Genomic DNA, 23,425 nt, shown 5'->3' on the forward strand with positions numbered 1-23,425 from the left:
AGACACACTGTATAGTTATTCTCAAAACGGACCTCTTCGCACCATTGTAGCTGTTGTGCTGGAATCTGGAAGCTTTAATCGGTTCTCAGCTGTGTACTAAATGACAGAAAGTATTTCTTCCAACAATAAGAAAAAATAATAAGCGTGTAGCAGATGATTTAGTGTCAATCAATACAAAATATCAAGAACTTCTGAGGAAATACCAAGAGCTGGCAACAATATAAAGCAGTGGATTAGAATTATCGCCTAACTCAAGACAACACCGTTGTTAATAGTCATTCCGTGCAAAAAATGTGGCTTGTGCTGAAGGAAAAAAAAAAAAAAAAAAAAAAAACACAAGCAAGAACTACATGTAAGTACAGCCCCAGTGATACCATTATCAAACAAATTCTCAGCACTAGTAGCGGAGACATAGCTTAGCCACAGCCTGGGGGATGTTTCCAGAATGAGATTTTCACTCTGCAGCGGAGTGTGTGCTGATATGAATATATCTCCGCTATATCCTTTCTTTCAGGAGTGCTGGTTCTGCAAGTTTCGCAGGAGAGCTTCTGTAAAATTTGGAAGGTAGGAGACGAGATACTGGCAGAAGTAAAGCTGTGAGTACCGGGCGTGAGTCGTGCTTCGTAAGCTCAGATGGTAGAGCACTTGCCCGTGAAAGGCAAAGGTCCCGAGTTCGAGTCTCGTTCGGGCACACAGTTTTAATCTGCCAGGAAGTTTCATATCAGCGCACACTCCGCTGCAGAGTGAAAATCTCCTTCTGGAAACATCCTCCAGGCTGTGACTAAGCCATGTCTCCGCTATATCCTTTCTTTCAGGAGTGCTAGTTCTGCAGGTTTCACAGGAGAGCTTCTGTAAAGTTTGGAAGGTAGGAGACGAGATACTGGCAGAAGTAAAGCTGTGAGTACCGGGCGTGAGTCGTGCTTCGGTAGCTCAGATGGTAGAGCACTTGCCCGCGAAAGGCAAAGGTCCCGAGTTCGAGTCTCGGTCGGGCCACAGTTTTAATCTGCCAGGAAGTTTCAGAAACAAGTCAATTTAACAAAGACGCTTACGTTGTGATTATTGGCGGCGGCAACGACATATACAAAAACGAAAGCAAGACAGCCCTGCGATGCTTCTGTAACATATTATCAAAACTATTTCAAACGAACATTGTCATCACAAATGTGCCAGTGCAACATGATTTACCACTGTGGTCATGTGTAAACAAAGAGATTCAACACTACAATTCCGAGCTAAAGAAACTGTGTGATAAATTTAGCCGTGTGCGTTTGATAGACTTAAGTAAGATGAGTCGTGATGAACACACAAAACACGGATTCCACTTAAACAGGAAAGGGAAGGCCAAGCCAGTTTTCCACATAAGCAAACTGTGCAAGAAAGACAGTGTGGAGAAAGCTCCAATTGCTCTGGGCTACAATCATGAGACTTTTTTAGAATAAAGGACCATAATAATAGTTTTCAGGGATGTATTTCAGATATGACTGAGTCCTGTTCACGCAAAGAAAAGCCAGGCTGTGAAATAAGTGATCAGTCATTGCAGGTCAATTCCAAAAAACCAGTGTATGCAAAATGTCGTAAAAAGTGTAACTTAAACAATTTTGATTTGTTTGATTCGTGCAAGATGGTAAATAAACAAGAAGGGATAACATCCTTAAAGTTAATGCACTTAAATGTGCAATATCTCAGAAACAAACTAGACATTCTACAAATATTCATAGAGGAACACTTGCCACGTGGGCTAAAATGCAGTGAAATAATATATTATATAATAGAAGGTTACATACTAGCAAATAGTTATTGTAGGCGAAACCATAAAGGTGGTGGTTTGGCAGTTTATGTTAATAAGGATATAGAAGCTAAAAAAAAATTCCTTTCTTGAACACCACACCAAAGAAGGATCAATTGAAATGACAGGTATTGTACTCCACAGTAATGAGCTTAAGTTACCAAAACATAAAGTGATTGGAGTATATAGGCCACCAAATGCTGATGTAATGCTGTTTGTGGATAAACTTAGTAGTGTTGTTGGTCAGGCCGGTTCTAATGACCTTACTATATTAGGTGACTTTAATATAGATTTAAACTCAAATAGTATAGTAAACTTGAAACTCAGTGATGTACTGACCTCATACTATCTTGTAAATATAGTGAACTCTGACACCAGAGTGAAGGACACATGTTCCACTAAAATAGATTATGCCATAATCAACAAAGATGTTATAGATAAGGTAAATTACAGTAACTTAGATTTTCTTTATTCTGATCACTTCTGTCAGGTGATAGAGTACAAAACTTCAGTTGTGCCTAACTAACAAAAATTGTGCTAGAGAAACGAATGCTGAATACCTCAAATATTAATGCTCTTAAAGACAAACTAGCGAATGAGAAATGGGATTCTGTGTACCAGGTAAAAGGGTCGGATGAGAAATGGAATGAATTCTACTCAACCCTACTGCATCATTATGAATGTAGTTGTCCAGTCAGAGAAATCCAGAAGGTAGTTAAACACTGTCAAAATGGAAGTAATCCTAGACTAAAACTCCCAACAAATCTGATTAGCCTCAGGCAGCAAGTACATGATCTAAACCAGCTTTATAAAGCTACTACTATGCAGGTGTTCAAGGAAAAATACAATATGCCCAAGCAAACTTTTAAAACTGAAATTGTTAATCTAAGGAATCAGATTAACAGCAAAACAATAGAACAGTCTGACAACATAAGCAAAGCATCTTGGAAGGTGATTGACAAATGCCAAAAAGATCCCAACAAGATGAACATGGAACATATCCGCATAAGACATGATGATGACATAAAAAAAAAACCAGATACTACATGTAATATTTTTAATAACTACTACATTTCTGGTGAACAATCAACCCATATTATAGATTCACAAGTAGAGATCCGATGCCCTCTCACCCAGTGTACCGAATTTGAATTTGTGGAGGTGAATGAGCAGGAGGTTCGCAGGGCAATATACGTGCTAAAGAAAAAATTTTCATCTGGATGGGATGGCGTATCCAGTGCTATTACTAAAGCGTGCTTAAAAGAAATCTCTAAACCTCTTACCTGATTAATTGCAGCATTAGAGAAAACATGTTTCCACCGGTTCTAAAAATGAATGTAGTGAAACCAGTGTATAAAAACGGAAGTTAAGAAGATGTCTCCAGCTATAGACCAATATCATTAATTCCCACTTTTAGTAAGATATTCGAAAGCATTATCCTTTCTCAGCTAAGTGCCTTTTTCACAAAACATAAACTGCTCGTAGATTAACAGCATGGCTTCAGAAAAGAGCTAAGTACAACCACAGCAGCTACACAGTTCATGAAGTTTACTGTCTGTTGGACCAGAAGATGCAGACTGCAGGTATATTTTTGGACCTGAGAAGAGCATTTGATATGGTAAACCATAGGCTACTTCTTAAAAAGCCAAAATCTTAGAGTATTAGGGATCAAGCCATGAATCTTTTAACCACATACCTGCTGAATCATAAGCAAAGCATTAAATTGTCATACAATACAAACTAGATAATAAAATCATGAACTCCCAGTCCACCATTTAACCTGTATTACAAGGTGTACCACAGGGCTCAATCCTTGGACCCTTTTTTCTCTTCCTTTATATAAAAACAAAGATGAGGTGACTTACCGAACGAAAGCGCTGGCAGGTCGATAGACACACAAGCTAACACAAACATACACACAAAATTCTAGCTTTCGCAACCAACGGTTGCCTCATCAGGAAAGAGGGAAGGAGAGGGAAAGATGAAAGGATGTGGGTTTTAAGGGAGAGGGTAAGGAGTCATTCCAATCCCGGGAACGGAAAGACTTACCTTAGTGGGAAAAAAGGACAGGTATACACTCGCGCACACACACACACACACACACACACACACACACACACACACACACACATCCATCCACACATACAGACACAAGTGTGTGCGAGTGTATACCTGTCCTTTTTTCCCACTAAGGTAAGTCTTTCCGCACCCGGGATTGGAATGACTCCTTACCCTCTCCCTTAAAACCCACATCCTTTCATCTTTCCCTCTCCTTCCCTCTTTCCTGATGAGGCAACCGTTGGTTGCGAAAGCTAGAATTTTGTGTGTATGTTTGTGTTTGCTTGTGTGTCTATCGACCTGCCAGCGCTTTCGTTCGGTAAGTCACCTCATCTTTGTTTTTATATATAATTTTTCCCACGTGGAATGTTTCCCTCTATTTTATATATATACACTCCTGGAAATGGAAAAAAGAACACATTGACACCGGTGTGTCAGACCCACCATACTTGCTCCGGACACTGCGAGAGGGCTGTACAAGCAATGATCACACGCACGGCACAGCGGACACACCAGGAACCGCGGTGTTGGCCGTCGAATGGCGCTAGCTGCGCAGCATTTGTGCACCGCCGCCGTCAGTGTCAGCCAGTTTGCCGTGGCATACGGAGCTCCATCGCAGTCTTTAACACTGGTAGCATGCCGCGACAGCGTGGACGTGAACCGTATGTGCAGTTGACGGACTCTGAGCGAGGGCGTATAGTGGGCATGCGGGAGGCCGGGTGGACGTACCGCCGAATTGCTCAACACGTGGGGCGTGAGATCTCCACAGTACATCGATGTTGTCGCCAGTGGTCGGCGGAAGATGCACGTGCCCGTCGACCTGGGACCGGACCGCAGCGACGCACGGATGCACGCCAAGACCGTAGGATCCTACGCAGTGCCGTAGGGGACCGCACCGCCACTTCCCAGCAAATTAGGGACACTGTTGCTCCTGGGGTATCGGCGAGGACCGTTCGCAACCGTCTCCATGAACCTGGGCTACGGTCCCGCACACCGTTAGGCCGTCTTCCGCTCACGCCCCAACATCGTGCAGCCCGCCTCCAGTGGTGTCGCGACAGGCGTGAATGGAGGGACGAATGGAGACGTGTCGTCTTCAGCGATGAGAGTCGCTCCTGCCTTGGTGCCAATGATGGTCGTATGCATGTTTGGCGCCGTGCAGGTGAGCGCCACAATCAGGACTGCATACGACCGAGGCACACAGGGCCAACACCCGGCATCATGGTGTGGGGAGCGATCTCCTACACTGGCCGTACACCACTGGTGATCGTCGAGGGGACACTGAATAGTGCACGGTACATCCAAACCGTCATCGAACCCATCGTTCTACCATTCCTAGACCGGCAAGGGAACTTGCTGTTCCAACAGGACAATGCACGTCCGCATGTATCCCGTGCCACCCAACGTGCTCTAGAAGGTGTAAGTCAACTACCCTGGCCAGCAAGGTCTCCGGATCTGTCCCCCATTGAGCGTGTTTGGGACTGGATGAAGCGTCGTCTCACGCGGTCTGCACGTCCAGCACGAACGCTGGTCCAACTGAGGCGCCAGGTGGAAATGGCATGGCAAGCCGTTCCACAGGACTACATCCAGCATCTCTACGATCGTCTCCGTGGGAGAATAGCAGCCTGCATTGCTGCGAAAGGTGGATATACACTGTACTAGTGCCGACATTGTGCATGCTCTGTTGCCTGTGTCTATGTGCCTGTGGTTCTGTCAGTGTGATCATATGATGTATCTGACCCCAGGAATGTGTCAATAAAGTTTCCCCTTCCTGGGACAATGAATTCACGGTGTTCTTATTTCAATTTCCAGGAGTGTGTATATATATATATATATATATATAATTCACGGTGTTCTTATTTCAATTTCCAGGAGTGTGTATATATATATATATATATATATATATATATATATATATATATATATATATATATATATTAAAAACAAAGATTCCATGACTTACCAAACGGGAAAGCGCTGGTAGATAGGCACAATAAAAAAACACACAAACACATACACAAAATTTCGGCTTTCGCAACCCACGGTTGCTTCGTCAGGAAAGAGGGAAGGAGGATCTATATATATATGTATATATATAGATATAATAGAGGGAAACATTCCACGTGGGAAAAATATATCTAAAAACAAAGATGATGTGACTTACCAAACGAAAGCGCTGGCAGGTCGATAGACACACAAACAAACACAAACATACACACAAAATTCAAGCTTTCGCAACCAACGGTTGCTTCATCAGGAAAGAGGGAACGAGAGGGAAAGACGAAAGGATGTGGGTTTTAAGGGAGAGGGTAAGGAGTCATTCCAATCCCGGGAGCGGAAAGACTTACCTTAGGGGTAAAAAAGGACAGGTATACACTCGCACACACCCCCATATCCAACCGCACATATACACACACAAGCAGACATTTTCATGTCCATATAACAGTGGTTTGATTTGGTATAACAAGCTACCAAACTCTCCAAGAACGTACATGGGAAATCTTTTAAAACAAAATTAACATCTTTTGTAATAGAAAAATGTTTATATTCTTTCAACAAATTTTAAGATAGTGATTGTAACATGAGGCATTAGCATATCAGTTGTAATGTGATAAATGTAAAAAAAGACATAAGAAGCAACAACTACAGAATATAATGTATTTTGTAAGTGTAAATATAACAATAGTATTAAGTGTGATGTGTGCAAAAGCCATCATTACGATGGCTCCATGCAAAGAAAATGTAAATAAATAAATTAAAAAGTAGTCTTCTGTTAAAATTGATGATATAAGGGAAACACATCTCCAAAGAATGTTCATGCAGTCAATCTAATGCTATCTAAACTCAATCTGGCAGTATTAATAACAGTTCTGTATGAATATGGCACTTAATGAATCAATGTATGTCCTCCATGACTTCAGCACCTTTGTCAAGGAGGCACCTGTATTCACTGAGTGCCGTAGCCGGGACATCATTGCATGGAATAATTGCCAAGCCAGCAGATATAGCAATGCATAGCCAAACTGCCATCAGTGTCCCATCTTGGAGATACATGGTGACCATCCAGCCCAGTGTATATGCACAAACAATAATAAACTTCTAAACAGTTTGCAATTCTAAACTAATTAGCTTACAAAATTTTTTTAAAAAATATTTTCACTGTCATTCTTTGATTAGTTAGTCAGTGGGTAACACGTTGCTTTATCGAAAGTGGTATGTTATGCTAGGTGCATTTAATACTACAAATTAAATATCATTTTAATGTAGCATTACCCAAAACAGAGAGCCAAGAAAAGTGCAAGATCAAATCTAGCTGATTACCAAGTGAGACAGATGTAAAAAGCCTAAAACTATACATGTTACAAATTGAATAGAGAAAGATGATAGGGAAACAGATAAGGACCAATGAACACTGCTATAATGAAATCAAATAACATTCTAAAGGTAATTTGGAACGTAATTAATACTGAAAGAATGGAAAAAGTGGCTGAAAGAAACATATATCAGGTCAGTGAAAATAGTCAGTGCAGTGACTGTTAATGGTAGAGAAATAGTAAACATACTCAATGATAGCAACATAAACATGGTAGCCAACTTGAAACTTGGAAGAAACAGTCCAAAAAAGAAAGTTGCAAGGTATCAAAAGTAAGTAAATATACAGCAACATGTTTTTGAAACCGGTCACAAAATAAAATTGATAAGAACACAGAAACTAAAAGTGAAGAAATCAGCTGGTGAAGATGAAACATCTAATCAAATAACACAGCTGTTTTTTGTAAGTGAATAAACAATTGCACAATTACTGGACAAGGCAAACTGCTCTTTCCTGGATGGAGTTATTCCAGAAAAACTGAAGATAAGCACAGTTGACCGATTCCATCTGTGACTCATTGATATTGCAGTTTTGCGAAGTGAATTGAGTGAATTGAACAATTTTCTGTGAGAAGGTGTAGTCTGTGGAACAAGACCATGTTGGGGCCATTGGCCTAACTGCTTGTTGAATGCAGCCTTTCTTTGCCTTGGCACTAGGAGGGGGAGGGTGGCGGCCCCCCCCCCCCCCCCCAGGAAGGGTCCTGGGGACTTACTTAGTAGGAGGCTGAGTGGTCCTGGGGCAATCCTGTAGGGACTGGATCAAGGAAAAATCCCCACCCCTACCCAGGATTGAGTCTAGGACCTCCAGGGGCAGAGTCTAGTGCTGTACCTGCTATCTATGTACATAATCAAAACAGTAACACATATTAGAAAAGAGAGTTCAAAGTGCATTACACATGACAGTGTGCATACCTACAACACACAGAGGAAGAAAGAGATACGAAGCATACCCCATCCACTGACAGTCCTTGAAAAAGGACATCGGTACTCACATTTCAAGTTACTAAGGAGTCTGCCACAAACCTACCTCATAGTACACATGACACTAACTTTCCAAAGAAACTCGTGTTATTTGATAGGAAATGATTTATACAAAGAATACCTATTACACTGAATTTTTATATATTGTTCTTCTTCGTAATCAGTGATGTTACAGATTTTAATCAAAATGTTTGGTCTGTAGGAAATAACTGATACAGAAGGATCTCTCTCTCTCTCTCTCTCTCTCTCTCTCTCTCTCTCTCTCTCTGTGTGTGTGTGTGTGTGTGTGTGTGTGTGTGTGTGTGTGTGTGTGTGTGGGCGTGCGCGCTTGCTGTACACAATGTAATCTTGCAGAATCAAATAAAATTCAGTACTTCCATTTCCATCACACACATGTAGCATGTAAGTAACAGCACTACCCTTGGGTCTAGACTCTGACTGTTGTAATCCTCTGCCTGGATAGAAAAAACAAAGAATCAAGAGAGTGAAGATAGGGTTGCAAAAAATCATATGATAGTATGTAGTGCAATATATGCAAATGTAACTCTCATAAAGAGGTATGATTTGTTGATGTATATATGTTCAATTTTCTTCTCTTTCACAGATGTACAAACTTTGGATACCATGCAGGCCCTTTGCCTCCCACTAGGAGCTTCAGTTTCACTCCTAGTCATGTTCTTCTTCTTTGATTCTATGCAAATGTTGTTTGCTATATGCACAGCAAGTAAGTGAAATGTTACATCATTCTACCAACTAAGTTTGAACTTTTGTATGCAGTGACATGAGCTGTCTGAGATTAATTTTCATCATACTTTTGTTTCAGTAATTGCAACAGTTGCTTTGGCTTTTTTGCTGCTACCAATGTGTCAGTACATCATAAGACCGTGTTCTGATGGAAACAAGTGAGTGCTAGTGTACTGTATTAACATGAGAGCTCAACTATTCATTATTATTGCACGTTTAAAAATTAGGAACTGCCAAGCAAATATGGTTCCGGTTCATGTTTGGGGTCAATTTTTAGTTTATTAAAATCTTCATGTCACTTTGTAGGCAGAGATTTATGTGGCTGAACATGTTACTCTTTTCTGCGCCACACTAAGAATGAGTGGCAGATAGTGCAAACCACTTCTCTTTCCAGTATTTTATTTTTGAATGTTTGATACTTTTTTTTCTGGGATTGTTTAAAAGAAATTTCATCTAAGGGAGTAAATTTTCTGTGGTGGCATGTACATACTGACAGGCAGTTTGTTTGTAGAGTTGCAGTTGAGGAGAAATGACTGTAAGTTATGTTATTATTTATTAAATTTTATGATATAAATGGTAATAAATTGCCATTTACTCAAGCATGGACATCTGTATCTTGGTTGCTGAAAACCGACTAATACCAGAAGATTTTTGAAGAGTAATAATTAAAAGCTCAAATTCAACACATTCTCATATCTAGAAATAGCTATATGTGATGACCTGTCCTCATCATCTCTAGGTTTTTATTCCATAAAAAAAAATTATTTAAAAATCTTAATATTGTTAAATTTATGTAAGTAATGCTGTAAAATCTAAATTTAGAACCTCAAATATTGCTGACTGTAGCTACCCAATACAGCATCAGAAGTTGATAAAAATTCCAAGATTATATTTGTAACGAAAACCCTAAAGCACAAATTACCATCATGTGTTAACTTCTGTGAGTATGTATTTATTTTTTACTCACAAAACCTGTTAACTTGTTATAAGTCTGTGCATACATTCAGTATTTTGGACATTAAAAGAAATATTTACTTAATATGCAGCCTGCTATTGCATCACATACAGTGTTTCAGTTTATAACTGAGTTTTATAAAATGCTGTTCTTTTGTTTATGTAAATAATTTAAGAGTAAAGGTACAACTGATTTGGTAGTAGAGGTGTGGAGTCACTGACACACACACACTTATTTATCTTTTGGACAAATCCTTTTTTGAGCTAGAATGTACAATTGGAGTGGGTGAGGCAAGAAGAAAGAAAAGAAGTGGGGAGGGGAGGGAGGATTGGAGGAGAGTGGCAGATAGCTTGGAGGGAAGGCAGCAGGTGTATGAAGTAGGAATCTGGGAGGGAGATCCAGCAGTAGCACAGGAAAGGTATGCAACACGGTGAACTGGTGAGTTCGTACAGTGCATGATACTAATGACACGGGAGAGTGGATGCATAGGTGGAGACAGAGCAGAGGAAGGGGAGACTATAGGGAACATGGTGTGGTTGTAGGATATTAGCGAAGATTGGGTTGAGAGGATTACGTGAAGGAAGGATGTTTTGATGTGTTTCAAGGATAATTCCCATCTATGTAGCTCAGGAAAAGTGCGGCGGGGGGGGGGGGGGTTGCAGATGGCACGTTATGTGAAGCAGCTTTTGAAATCAAACACATTGTGCTCATGAGCGTGTTCTGCAATTTGTCAGTCAGTTCTGCTCTTGATCACAATTTGTCAGTGGCCATTCATTTCAGTGAGCAGTTGGTTGGTGATCATGCTTCTATAGAGTTTGTGCCATCTGTGAAAGCAGTCACATATACGCTATGTGATCAAAAGTATCCGGACACCCCCCAAAAACATATGTTTTTCATATTAGGTGCATTGTGCTGCCCTCTACTGCGGTACTCCATATCAGTGACCTCTGTAGTCATTAGACATAGTGAGAGAGCAGAATAGGGTGCTCCACGGAGCTCACAGACTTCGAACGTGGTCAGGTGATTGGGTGTCACTTTTATACTTCCACACTCCTAAGCATCCCTAAGTCCACTGTTTCTGATGTGATAGTGAAGTAGAAACAGCACAAAAGCATACAGGCTGACCTCGTCTGTTGACTGACAGAGTTCGCTGACAGTCGAAGAGGGTCATAATGTGTAATAGGCAGACATATATCCGGACCATCACACAGGAATTCCAAACTGCATCAGGATCCACTGCAAGTACTATGACAGTTAGGCGGGAGGTGAGAAAACTTGACTATGAAATCCGAGCGGCTGCTCAAAAACCAAACCTCACGCCGGTAAATGCCAAATGACACCTTGCTTGGCGTAAGGGGCATAAACATTAGATGATTGAACAGTGGAAAAACTGTGTGGAGTGACGAATCATGGTGCACAATGTGGCAATCCGATGGCAGAGTGTGGGTATGGTGAATGCCCAGTGAACGTCACCTCCAGCGTGTGTCATGCCAACAGTAAAATTCGGAGGCAGTGTTGTTCGGTGTGGTCGTGTTTTTCATGGAAGGGGCTTGCACCCTCTTTTATTTTGCATGGCACTATCACAGCACAGGCCTTCATTGATGTTTTAAGCACCTTCTGGCTTCCCACTGTTGAAGAGCAATTCAGGGGTGGCATTTGCATATTTCAACACGATCGAACACCTGTTCATAATGCACGGCCTGTGGCGGAGTGGTTACATGACAGTAACACCCCTGTAATGGACTGGCCTGCACGGCGTCCTGACCTGAATCCTATATAACACACCTTTCGGATGTTTTGGAGTGCCAACTTCGTGCCAGGCCTCACCGACTGACATCGATATCTCTCCTCAGTGCAGCACTCCATGAAGAATGGGCTTCCGTTTCCCAAGAAACCTTCCAGCACCTGATTGAACGCACGGCAGCGAGAGTGGAAGCTGTCATTAAGGCTAAGGATGGGCCAACACCATATTGAATTCTAACATTACCGATGAAGGATGCCACGGTGCCAGGTGTCAGGTTATCTTTGATCACCTAGTGTAGCAACTCCGCTGTAATTTCTGGCCAGCACTTTATGTGGGCAGGTCCACGAGCAAAGTTACCAGCCCTGTTTCTGTGTCTGTCAACAACTCAACACCTCTGTTGTGCTGCAAATTGTCACCTTTACTCGTAAATTATTGACATTTTGCTGGAACTTCGCATACAATATTTATTCTTGACCTTCTTCATTCTTCAGTAATTTTTCCTTTTTTATGGTATCTAGCTTCATTTTTACTGTTTTTGTAATGACATTTATGGTGAATACCTGAAACATTTCATTTTCCGTAAATGAGTGGATTATATCTGTTTCTGAACTCCAGCTGTCTCTCTCTCTCTCTCTCTCTCTCAGCCCACTACCCCCCCCCTCTCTCTCAGCCCACTACACCCCCCTCTCCTCTCTCTCTCAGCCCACTACCCCCCCCCCCTCTCTCTCTCTCTCTCTCTCTCTCTCTCTCTCTCTCTCTCTCTCTCTCTCTCTCTCTCTCTCAGCCCACTACCCCCCCCTCCCTTCTCTCTCAGCCCTCCACCCCCCATCTATCTATCTCTCAGCCCTCAAATGTGCCCGCCCCACCCCACCGCGCCTCAGCCCTCTTCTGTCCACTTGCCCATAGCCATCCTCTGTCTTCTTTCTCTTCTTTTTGTTCTGTTTTTAATTCACCACTTAACATTTTCTGGTGTGTTTCAGAATCTCATTTGGGGTATGTGGTCGTTTCACTGGAGCAGAGCTGTTGTCATTCTCTCTCGCAGTCTTCATTGTGTGCATATGGGTTCTAACTGGCCATTGGCTGCTAATGGATGGTGAGTTGAAAAAGTGCAGTGTAATTTCCTAGACCTTATAATTTCCATAATTTTACATGATATCTTCTTCTTTACTCCATGTTTCCACCATTTGGTGGTTATTAAGTTATTCTTAGGCAATATGTGGCACTGCTGGCCAGTTGCTTGCCATCCAGGAGGTGTTTTTTTTTTTAGAATCTGGTCATGTTTTGGGGCTGGTGGATGGTTATGTATTTTGATGTGACAGCTATATTGTATGTTAACCATTTCTTTCTTTATTTTTGCTTTGTATTCGTGCATGGCTGATCGGTGTATTTTTGTATCATTAGTCTAAAGACGATGTTTTTTAAATGTGTCATGAATATAGGCTAAGAATAATTTTTTAAAGCTACTTTAATAGAAAACGGCCTATGAAGAGATATGAACATTTTTGTTAAGTCTATACATAAAGCACTGATAAGTAAGAACTTACAGCTAGCTAATGTCACCTTATAAATTTTAACAGAGTGCAATTGCAATGGCATAAGCAGACCTAAAGTGATTTTTCAAAGTAAATTGTATTCTGTTAATCTGTTTTTCTCTGGTCTCATTTCATTTACAGATGGAGTAGATTGAAAGATCAGTGGTAACCCCCTGAGATGGACAGTAGGCTCTATTTTTTAAAACATTCTAACTGTGGCCAGCTACCATTTATTTTTTTTATTTTCAGTCAAAATTTTTAGGTGTGCACCGTTTTTCACAGCATAAATTGAAGTTCTTTGGAATGATACCACATTATGAAATTTAGTCCTCTACTTGCGAAAAGACACATTTTCCAAGCCCTTTTCCCATTTTTTGTGACCTTTATTCCTTTTTTCCTCTAACCGTGTCAATAGCCCCCTTTCTGCCTTTCTTCTTCTACTATAGCTTTTGAGTAATCTTCTTGAGCCCACTCCATTATTCATAAGAGAAATGATGTACAATTATATATGGTTTTGAATTAATTGAAAGTCAAATATTTTATATTGATGACAACTGGATTCATAGTTTCCTGTCAGAGGCCGCAGTTTGTAGTAATTCACAGAAAGATCAAATAAATTCATTGAAAGATAAAGACAAATTGCAAAAAGATTTAGAAAAGATATCTGTATGGTGCGAAAATTGGCAATTGACCTTAAATAATGAAAAGTGAGGTCATCCACATGGTGCTAAAAGGAATCCTGTAAACTTTGGTTACACGATAAATTGATCAAATCTAAAGGCCATAAATTCAGCTAAAAAGCTAGGAATTACAATTATGAACCATTTAAATATGAAAGAACACATAGAAAATGTTGTGGGGGAAGGTGAACCAAAGACTGCGTTTTACCGGCCTATGGGTTCCACTGTTCGTCGCCACTGAACTGCGGTCAGCATGGATGCATGAGGCTAGCAGCTGCTGCGGGGCTATACACAGCAACGTTTAATCAACGGTCGTTGGGAGGATGCTGTTTGTAGTCCCTTGCTAACTCTGAGCGGTCAGTTCTTCCAGCGTATCGCATTGTACCATAGCATTCTGCTGTTTGTGAGCAGTAGCCACAATAACAAGCTAATTTCTGGTCACAAAACCCAATTGGAGTACTGCCACGCACTGTGAGTTCCCTAACAAATAAGATTATAGGAGTACATCGAGAAATTTCAAAGAAGGGCAGCACATTTTGTATTGTTGAGAAACGGGAGAGTGTGTCATGGACACATACAGGACTCGGTGTGGACATTGTTAAAACAAAGGCATTTCTTGTTGTCGCGGGATCTTCTCACAAAATTTCAGTCACCAACTTTCTCCTCCAAATGTGAAAACATTTTGTTGATGCCGACCTACATAGGGAGAAACGATCATCATAATAAAATAAGGGAAATCAGAGCTCGCACAGAAAGGTATAGGCATTTGTTTTTTCCATGTGCTGTTAGAAAGTGGAATAATAGAGAATTATTATGAATGTGATTTGATGAACCCAATACCAGGCGCTTAAACGTGGTTTGCAGAGTACTCGTGTAGATGTAGAGTCCTCAGCTTGCAGTGAACATGTGAATAGTAGGCCTACCTTTTTCGGTTAATGTGGGACAGAAAGTACGCAAAGCAAGTGTGTGTGTGTGTGTGTGTGTGTGTGTGTGTGTGTGTGTGTGTGTGTGTGTGTGTGTAAAATCAAAATCCTCTACCTCTCACTTTACTGCTGTAAATAGTTGCAGCAATGCACATGTGGCGAGAATGTGCATTCTATCCTTACAAATTCACCAGAATCAGGAGCCTGCTGTTTGTAGATGTCAAATTATTACTAAATGAATGTAGTACTAGATTTTACCATGACGAAGGCATCCAGTGCCAGATTTCTTGTTCTGGGCCGGGAATTCAAATGTGATTTCATAGAAATCGATAGGACTGTTATGTGATGTACTACTTTTGATTCAGGAATTTTGTTTAATGAAAAACATGTGCAAAATCATATGAAAACAACACATTTCCAACTCTAAGCATTAAAATAACAAGACTTCAAACAAACAAATCATTGCGACCTCTATTATGAAATGAAATTGTACAGTGTTCATCTAAAATCCAAAATTTTAAGAATTCAGCGTTGATGTGTGCGCGTGCGATTGTCCGTGTACAGATATGTCAGTGCCCGATGAGAGCATTTTAAGAAAAAATTACAAGAAGCATGTTTACCAAGAAACGGTACAAAGGCACAGAAATTTCTGCTACCAGAGAAGATATATAATCTGCAGACAGAAATCTTTTTTGTCAGTAATTACAAGTACCTGACTAGTTATTAAATGATTAGAAAAACAAAGTCTTGACAAGGAAAAATGATGGTGTATATTTTTCTGTAAGGGAAGTTAGATGGCTTTTCCATAGACGAACTTGATCAAGTCTTCAGAAAAATCTGAATACTGAGAAATTTGCCACATCTGTAGAGTTGCCACTCTGAGTGAACAAAAAATTTGCCGTACTTATTTCTGTAGATTGTGGAAGAAGTTTTAAGTTTTAGCATCAGCAAAGACATTCTGTCACCCAATAAAAACAGAATTATTTTTAAAAATTTAGAGATGCCCAATATCTTGAAGTATAACAGTTTCATGTTCGTTCCTTGTTCTGATGAGCGATGATTTGTTGTACTTGTTCATAATTCAATAAACTAAAATAGAAGAATGAGATTTTGTTGAATTAATTGAGTAAATAAACACCTTTTTGTCCCCCTTTTTTTTCTTTTCTTTTTTTTTTTTTTTTTTTCATTTAGCACATTTTTTGGTCTGAAATTTGCAGCTAAAAGTCTTTACCCTGATCATTTCCACTCCTGGGATTGGAATGACTCCTTACCCTCTCCCTTAAAACCCACATCCTTTCGTCTTTCCCTCTCCTTCCCTCTTTCCTGATGAAGCAACCGTTGGTTGCGAAAGTTTGAATTTTGTGTGTATGTTTGTATTTGTTTGTGTGTCTACCAACATGCCAGCGCATTCGTTTGGTAAGTCACATCATCTTTGTTTTTAGATATATTTTTCCCACGTGGAATGTTTCCTTCATTTTGTCTTCAGTCCAGAGACTGGTTTTAATGCAGTTCTCCACACTACTCTATCCTGTGCAAACCTCATCATCTCCGAATAACTACTGCAACCTACATCCTTGTGAATCTGCTTCGTGTATTCATTTCTTGGTCTTCCTCTTTGATTTTTACCCTCCATGCTTCCCTCCAATACTAAAGTGGCGATCCCTTGATGCCTCAGAACGTGCCCTACCAACCGATCTCTTCTTCTAGTCAAGTTGTGCCACAGATTCCTCTTCTCTCCAGTTCTGTTTCTTACCTCCTCAGTAGTTATGTGAGCTACCCATCTAATCTTCGGCATTATACTGTAGCACCACATTTCGGAAGCTTCTGTTCTCTTCTTGTCTACACTGTTTATCGCCCATGTTTCTCTTGTGTACATGGCTACACTCCATACAAATACTTTCAGAATAGAATTCCTGACACAGAAATTTACACTCAATGTTAATAAATTTCTCTTCTTCAGAAATGCTTTCCTTGCCATAGCCAGTCTACAGTTTATGTCCTCTCTATTTCGACCATCATTACTTTGGTCCCCAAATACAAAACCCATTTATTACTTTAAGTGTATCATTTCCTAACCAAATTCCCTCATCATCACCTGATTTAATTAGACTACATTCCATTATCCTCGTTTTGGTTTTGTTGATGCTCGTCTTGTATCCTCCTTTCAAGACACTGTCCATTCCATTCAGCTGCTCTTCCAGGTCATTTGCTGTCTCTGACAGATTTACAGGTCATTTGCTGTCTCTGACAGATTTACAATATTGTCGGCAAACCTCAAAAGTTTTCTTTTCTTCTCCATGGATTTTAATTCCTACTCCAAATTTTTCTTTTTACTGCTTGCTCAATATACAAATTGAATAACTTCAGGGGTAGGTTACAACCCTATCTCACTCCCTTCTCAACCACTGCTTCCTTTACATGCCCCTCAACTTTTATAACTGCCACCTGGTTTCTGTACAAATTGTAAATAGCCATTCGCTCACTGTATTTTACACCTGCCACCTTCATAATTTGAAAGAGAGTATTCTGGTCATCATTGTCAAAAACTTTTTCTCGGTATATGTGTATATTTCAGTAGAAAAGTGCATGATGTTCTATGAGGCAGCTAGTCGTCACCTTCAGATGCTGATTTGAATTATGCATGCAAACAAAGTAATTCTCATGGATACAGAATATTATTATGGTCAATTGTGGCAGTGTCAAAGGTCACAAAAATATGCTGTTCCTGAGAACCTTGTAGGTAGATACCTTGTTAGAAAACTTGAGCCAGCATTTGCAGATGTAGTCACATGATAAATAATTTCCAATAATAAAATATTGAGTATAATTTTTCATGCAGAATGACAGAAAAAAGTTATTGCATATTGACTTCAGACAACAGTAAATGAGTGTGTTGTGTTGTATAATATATTTTATCATCAGTCTGATATTTCCTAAGCAGCAAGGGCTACATGATGTTTTGGTGGATCCCTCTTGGAGGTCCCAGTATAGTTGCTTTTTATGTTTCTCAATTCTGGCTTTAGATGGCCTTCATTCAGATGGCTAGTTTCTGTGCTGCCAGAATCAATCCTCTCTTCCTTTTTCATGGCTCCATTCATTAACTACAAAAAGTTCCTTTCCGTGTCTACTTTGCCTGTAATTTTCTTCAACAATTATCTCTGCAGCACCTTATTTCTATTGAATAACTGGCTTCGTGCAACAGCTTCAGTTCCTGTACTTACCTTGTTGTTTCCTTTTTTCCAATATGTCATCATCTTCTACCCATATTGTCTTTGTCTTTCTTCTGTTCATGTTCCTGCTTCAATGGTCCCTTTCTTGATAGCCTTCTACATTAAGAATCTTAGTTCTAAAAAGAGTTTCTCTCTGTTGTTTCTGATTCTGTGATGATGTTTTCGGTTTTGTGCCCTTGCCTGTGGTTCTGTGTTGTTGCCTCTTTCCATGTGTATTATTATTTCTTAATCTGATTGTGATAAATATACAGCATAAGAACTACTTCATTTTACATAACATTATAACAGGTCTACAATAGGATTTGAATCAGTGGATAAGCCATTTTGTCATAAGACAGCTTTTGGCTAAGAAGTTCCTCCTGAAGAAGATGAAAACTCTGGTAATATTATGCACAAACTCTTCCATAAATTTCAGTCAGTTTCTCATATCATCAATCTAAACTCAAATCAGTTTTCTAAACACCTTCCGTTGTTACCAGCAGCAGACACCATTTCTTGAGATTGTGTCATGCTTATCAAAGTGTCCTGTATGTATGGTTTGAATTTTCATTCAGTTGCCAATTACGCAAATTTATGGCTTATTGTTGTAATTTAACACTGCAGTCTTTCTGTGGTTAGAACAAATATATTATGTTGTTAATGGGGTCTTTGACATTTAATAACACATTGTTAATATTTACAGATACTTCAAAAATAAGATCTAATGAATCAATTGCTTGTGATCTAGTAATAGCCATAAAAGTAGCTCAAATATTTGCTAGACCCGAGGACATCACAACATACCATGTATATCAGTTCTGAAAGTGTTATTCAGTCTGCTAAATGTTGTCAAAAATGGAACTATGATACATACATACATTTAGCCAAAAGCATTCACATGATGGCACAGTGCAATGATAAAGAAATCATTTGTTCTTTCATTTGGATCACTTGTCACTTGGGCATTACTCATAGTAAATAGGTAAATCAGTTAGCTAAGTCTACAGTAACATAAGCAATTTTTTTTTGCTTATAATTTCCTGAATGGAACCTTAATCCAAGGATCAGTGACAAAATAAATATGTATTGGGAAGAACACTAGGAATCTTGTAAAGGAAAATGGTATGTTTCAATACAAAAAAAAAACAAATCTGCATAACCCTTGGTTCCACAACAAGAAGTTCTCAAGGAAATTAATAACAAGTGAAAAATCCGGTATGAGCTAACAGTAGTGAAATAGGATAGACTGCTATTCACCACATTGAGGAGGCAGACATGAAATTTAAAGTACACTAAAAATAGTCAGTTATTAGACTGACTCCTTTCTCACATATATACAAGACAAAAACACACACGCACAAACAAAACCATTGTCATCTAAGAGTGCTAAGGCCTAGCTGCAACTATGATAACCAGCGATCTTGTCTGAGTGCAACAGCAGTAGACTATTATCATAAAGCAGTGTGCATGATGTGGGTGCTGGGAGTCTGTCACAGAGGTCACATTGTTTCCAAACTTTTTACTCCACTCATACACTTACTGCAGTGATAGACATGTATCACAATATTGAACCTTCATTTGTCATGTGAAAGTGCACATATGTGCATGCATGCGTATTGTCTACATAGAAAGACAGACTTTGTCCCATAGCTAAAGCTACTGGGTCATATTTAACAATGAAGGAAAAGACAGATTGTTACTTGCGGTAAAGACACGTCAAGTTGCAGCCAGGCACAATTAAGACACTCGCATATAGCTTTTGGCCACTGCCTTCATCAGTGACACACACACACACACACACACACACACACACACAAAATAAAGCAAGTACAACTCATGCACGTATGACCACCAACTCCAGCATCTCACGCTGGAATGCCTACCTGGAGTTTCCATTGTTTGGGTCTCTGTTTAATATATAGGGTTAATCAAAAAGGGCCCGCATCTCGTGGTCGTGCGGTAGCGTTCTCGCTTCCCATGCCCGGGTTCGATTCCCAGTGGGGTCAGGGATTTTTTCTGCCTCGTGATGGCTGGGTGTTGTGTGATGTCCTTAGGTTAGTTAGGTTTAAGTAGTTCTAAGTTCTAGGGGACTGATGACCATAGATGTTAAGTCCCATAGTGCTCAGAGCCATTTAATCAAAAAGAATCATCCAATTTGACAAGTCTATATTTCTGAAACTAATAAACATATACAATGAATTTTGTTTTTTGATGAATGGGAAACTCGAAAAGTCTTCTTTCACACGTTGTCATAGGTGTTCAATATGCCCCCCTTGAGATGCACGGCATATGTCAATGCAGTATTCAAATTGTTCCCATATTGCAGCGAGGATGTCTTGAATTATTGATTCCACAGCTGTTGTTATGCGATGTCTCAGTTCATTCATTGTTGTTGGTAATGGAGGCACGTAAAAAGACTCTTCTATAAACTGCCACAAGAAATAACAACACACAGTTAGGTGTGGTGACATTGGAGGCCCATAATGTAAGGCTGAATCACTTGGTCCAGTGCGACCAATCTATCATTCAGTAATCCTTCAATTTTTAAAATTCCGGCATTTCCAGATGCCAGTGTGGCGGTACCCCGTCACGGTGGTAAATGAAATCATTCAAATCAGTCTCCAGCTGTGGAAAAAGAAAGTTCTCAAGCATATCGAGATATGTGCTTCCTGTAACAGTATTCTCAGCAAAGAAAAATGGACGATACACCTTTTCCTCTGAAACTGCACAAAGCACATTAAATTTTGGAGAATCCCTCTCATGTCGTGCAGTTTCACGTGGTTGTCCGGTACCCCATATTCTCACATTATGACGGTTCACACGAAAGTCATGCTGAGCAGTTCTTACTGACTCGCACTGCGCAAAATATAGACCACAAAATGCTTTCTCTTGTCCCAACTCCATTTTTACTAGAACTGAAGTGGGCACAAACTACTGCTAATTAGCAGTAACCATGTAAAACTCAAGAGTTCGCTCTTTCCAACAGTACGTTGTTCATGCACATATCTGAAATAACATAATAGGTATGATTTTTTAAAATCGGATGATTCTTTTTTATATACCTTGTACTTTAAATGTGCCTGTCTGCTTCCTCTATGTGGTGAATAGCAATCTATTGTAGGAGGTGCATTCAAGTTCTAAGGCCTCCAATTTTTTTTCTAATTAACTACTCACCCGAAATCGATGAAACTGGCGTTACTTCTCAACGTAATTGCCCTGCAGACGTACACATTTTTCACAACACTGATGCCATGATTCCATGGCAGCGGCAAAGGCTTCTTTAGGAGTCTGTTTTGACCACTGGAAAATCGCTGAGGCAATAGCAGCACGGCTGGTGAATGTGCAGCCACGGAGAGTGTCTTTCATTGTTGGAAAAAGCCAAAAGTCACTAGGAGCCAGGTCAGGTGAGTAAGGAGCATGAGGAATCACTTCAAAGTTGTTATCATGTAGAAACTGTTGCGTAACGTTAGCTTGATGTGCGGGTGCGTTGTCTTGGTGAAAAAGCATACGCACAGCCCTTCCCGGACGTTTTTGTTGCAGTGCAGGAAGGAATTTGTTGTTCAAAACATTTTCGTAGGATGCACCTGTTACCGTAGTGCCCTTTGGAACGCAATGGGTAAGGATTACGCCCTCACTGTCCCAGAACATGGACACCATCATTTTTTCAGCACTGGCGGTTACCCAAAAATTTTTTGGTGGCGGTGAATCTGTGTGCTTCCATTGAGCTGACTGGCACTTTGTTTCTGGATTGAAAAATGGCATCCATGTCTCATCCATTGTCACAACCAATGAAAAGAAAGTCCCATTCGTGCTGTCGTTGCGCGTCAACATTGCTTGGCAACATGCCACACGGGCAGCCATGTGGTCGTCCGTCAGCATTCGTGGCACCCACCTGGATGACACTTTTTGCATTTTCAGGTCGTCATGCAGGATTGTGTGCATAGAACCCACAGAAATGCCAACTCTGGAGGCGATCTGTTCAACAGTCATTCGGCGATCCTCCAAAACAATTCTCTCCACTTTCTCGATAATGTCGTCAGACCGGCTTGTCCGAGCCCGAGGTTGTTTCAGTTTGTTGTCACACGATGTTCTGCCTTCATTAAACTGCCGCACCCACGAACGCACTTTCAACACATCCATAACTCCCATCACCACATGTCTCCTTCAACTGTCGATGAATTTCAATTGGTTTCACACCACGCAAATTCAGAAAACGAATGATTGCACGCTGTTCAAGTAAGGAAAAAGTTACCATTTTAAATATTTAAAACACTTCTCATTCTCGCCGCTGGCGGTAAAATTCCATCTGCCGTACGGTGCTGCCATCTCTGGGACGTATTGACAATGAACGCGGCCTCATTTTAAAACAATGCGCACGTTTCTATCTCTTTCCAGTCCGGAGAAAAAAAATCGGAGGCCTTAGAACTTGAATGCACCTCGTACTTCATTGTTGGAATTTATAGAAAGTGTAATTTGGAAACATTTCAATCATGGAAACATGCCAGCACTTCTCTGTACATTTCTAGTCTTTAATTTTTCTTATTATGATTGTGTCAATATCTCTGACATTGAAACACATTGTTCATAGACATTGCACTATTACGCCATTGGCTTAGTCGGCTGTTTTGTTAATTAATTTAAATTTTTCTGTGAGGGTAACGAAAGAAAAAAGATCTTTGTGAATATTCCACAAAACCTAATTATGTTTACAATTTGATACAAACAGGCACAGTAGCTTTTTTGTAAGAAGGCCAAACAAACAGAATGATTTAATAATTAATTAAAATTAATTAAAATTAACAAAATTTTGAGATAAAATTTACACAAATGTCAATTTTACAAGAGGAAGTCAAATGAAAACATTAATTATCATCGTCTTTTTTTTTTAAGAAAAGTGGAACACAAGTGTATCATTTTTCAATAAAGTCTTCCTGTCGTTCAATACACCTCCTCCAGCATGTAGGAAGTGCATGGACTCCTCTGGAGAGGGGGAGGGGGTTCAATCTTTTGGTCATTTGTACAGCTGCTTGCGCAGCACAGGCTTCCCCCTCTTCATTGGAATACTATTTCTTTCCTCACATCACCTCTTTGAGTGCTTCAACATCTGGTAATAACTCATGACAAGGTCTCGTGAGTATGGCAGATGTGGTAAGAGAATCAATATTCCAGTTATGGAGTGAGCTCTCATGGCATATGTCTTCCAGACACTGTGTGAAACTTAAGCACTTCATAAATGATGTGGTGTGCTGAGCCATGAGTAATGTCCAGATTTGCGGCTATTTCATCCACTGTTACCTAGAAATTTTCTGCCTCAGTGGCTTCAACTGCTGTTGATGTCATAACATAGTGTGCCTCACTGTCTTGTCACAGAAGTCACACTATTTCTGAACTTTTTGCCCAACTCCTACATTTGCTGTAGTGATAGACATGTATCACCATACTGG

The 23,425-nt window shown here is 40.1% G+C and overlaps 1 protein-coding gene across 1 annotated transcript in view; it reads left to right on the forward strand.

Annotated features, from left to right (window-relative positions):
* The window catches only part of LOC124711432 (signal peptide peptidase-like 3), a 78,973-nt gene that overhangs the window by 36,431 nt on the left and 19,117 nt on the right, over nt 1–23,425 (forward strand). The window contains exons 5-7 of the mRNA XM_047241501.1: nt 8,799–8,918; nt 9,018–9,096; nt 12,618–12,730. Of these exons, the coding sequence (XP_047097457.1) occupies nt 8,799–8,918; nt 9,018–9,096; nt 12,618–12,730 (312 nt within the window). The remainder of the gene's footprint in view (nt 1–8,798; nt 8,919–9,017; nt 9,097–12,617; nt 12,731–23,425) is intronic.

Source organism: Schistocerca piceifrons, chromosome 8 (assembly GCF_021461385.2).
Source record: "Schistocerca piceifrons isolate TAMUIC-IGC-003096 chromosome 8, iqSchPice1.1, whole genome shotgun sequence".
NCBI lineage: Eukaryota > Metazoa > Arthropoda > Insecta > Orthoptera > Acrididae > Schistocerca > Schistocerca piceifrons.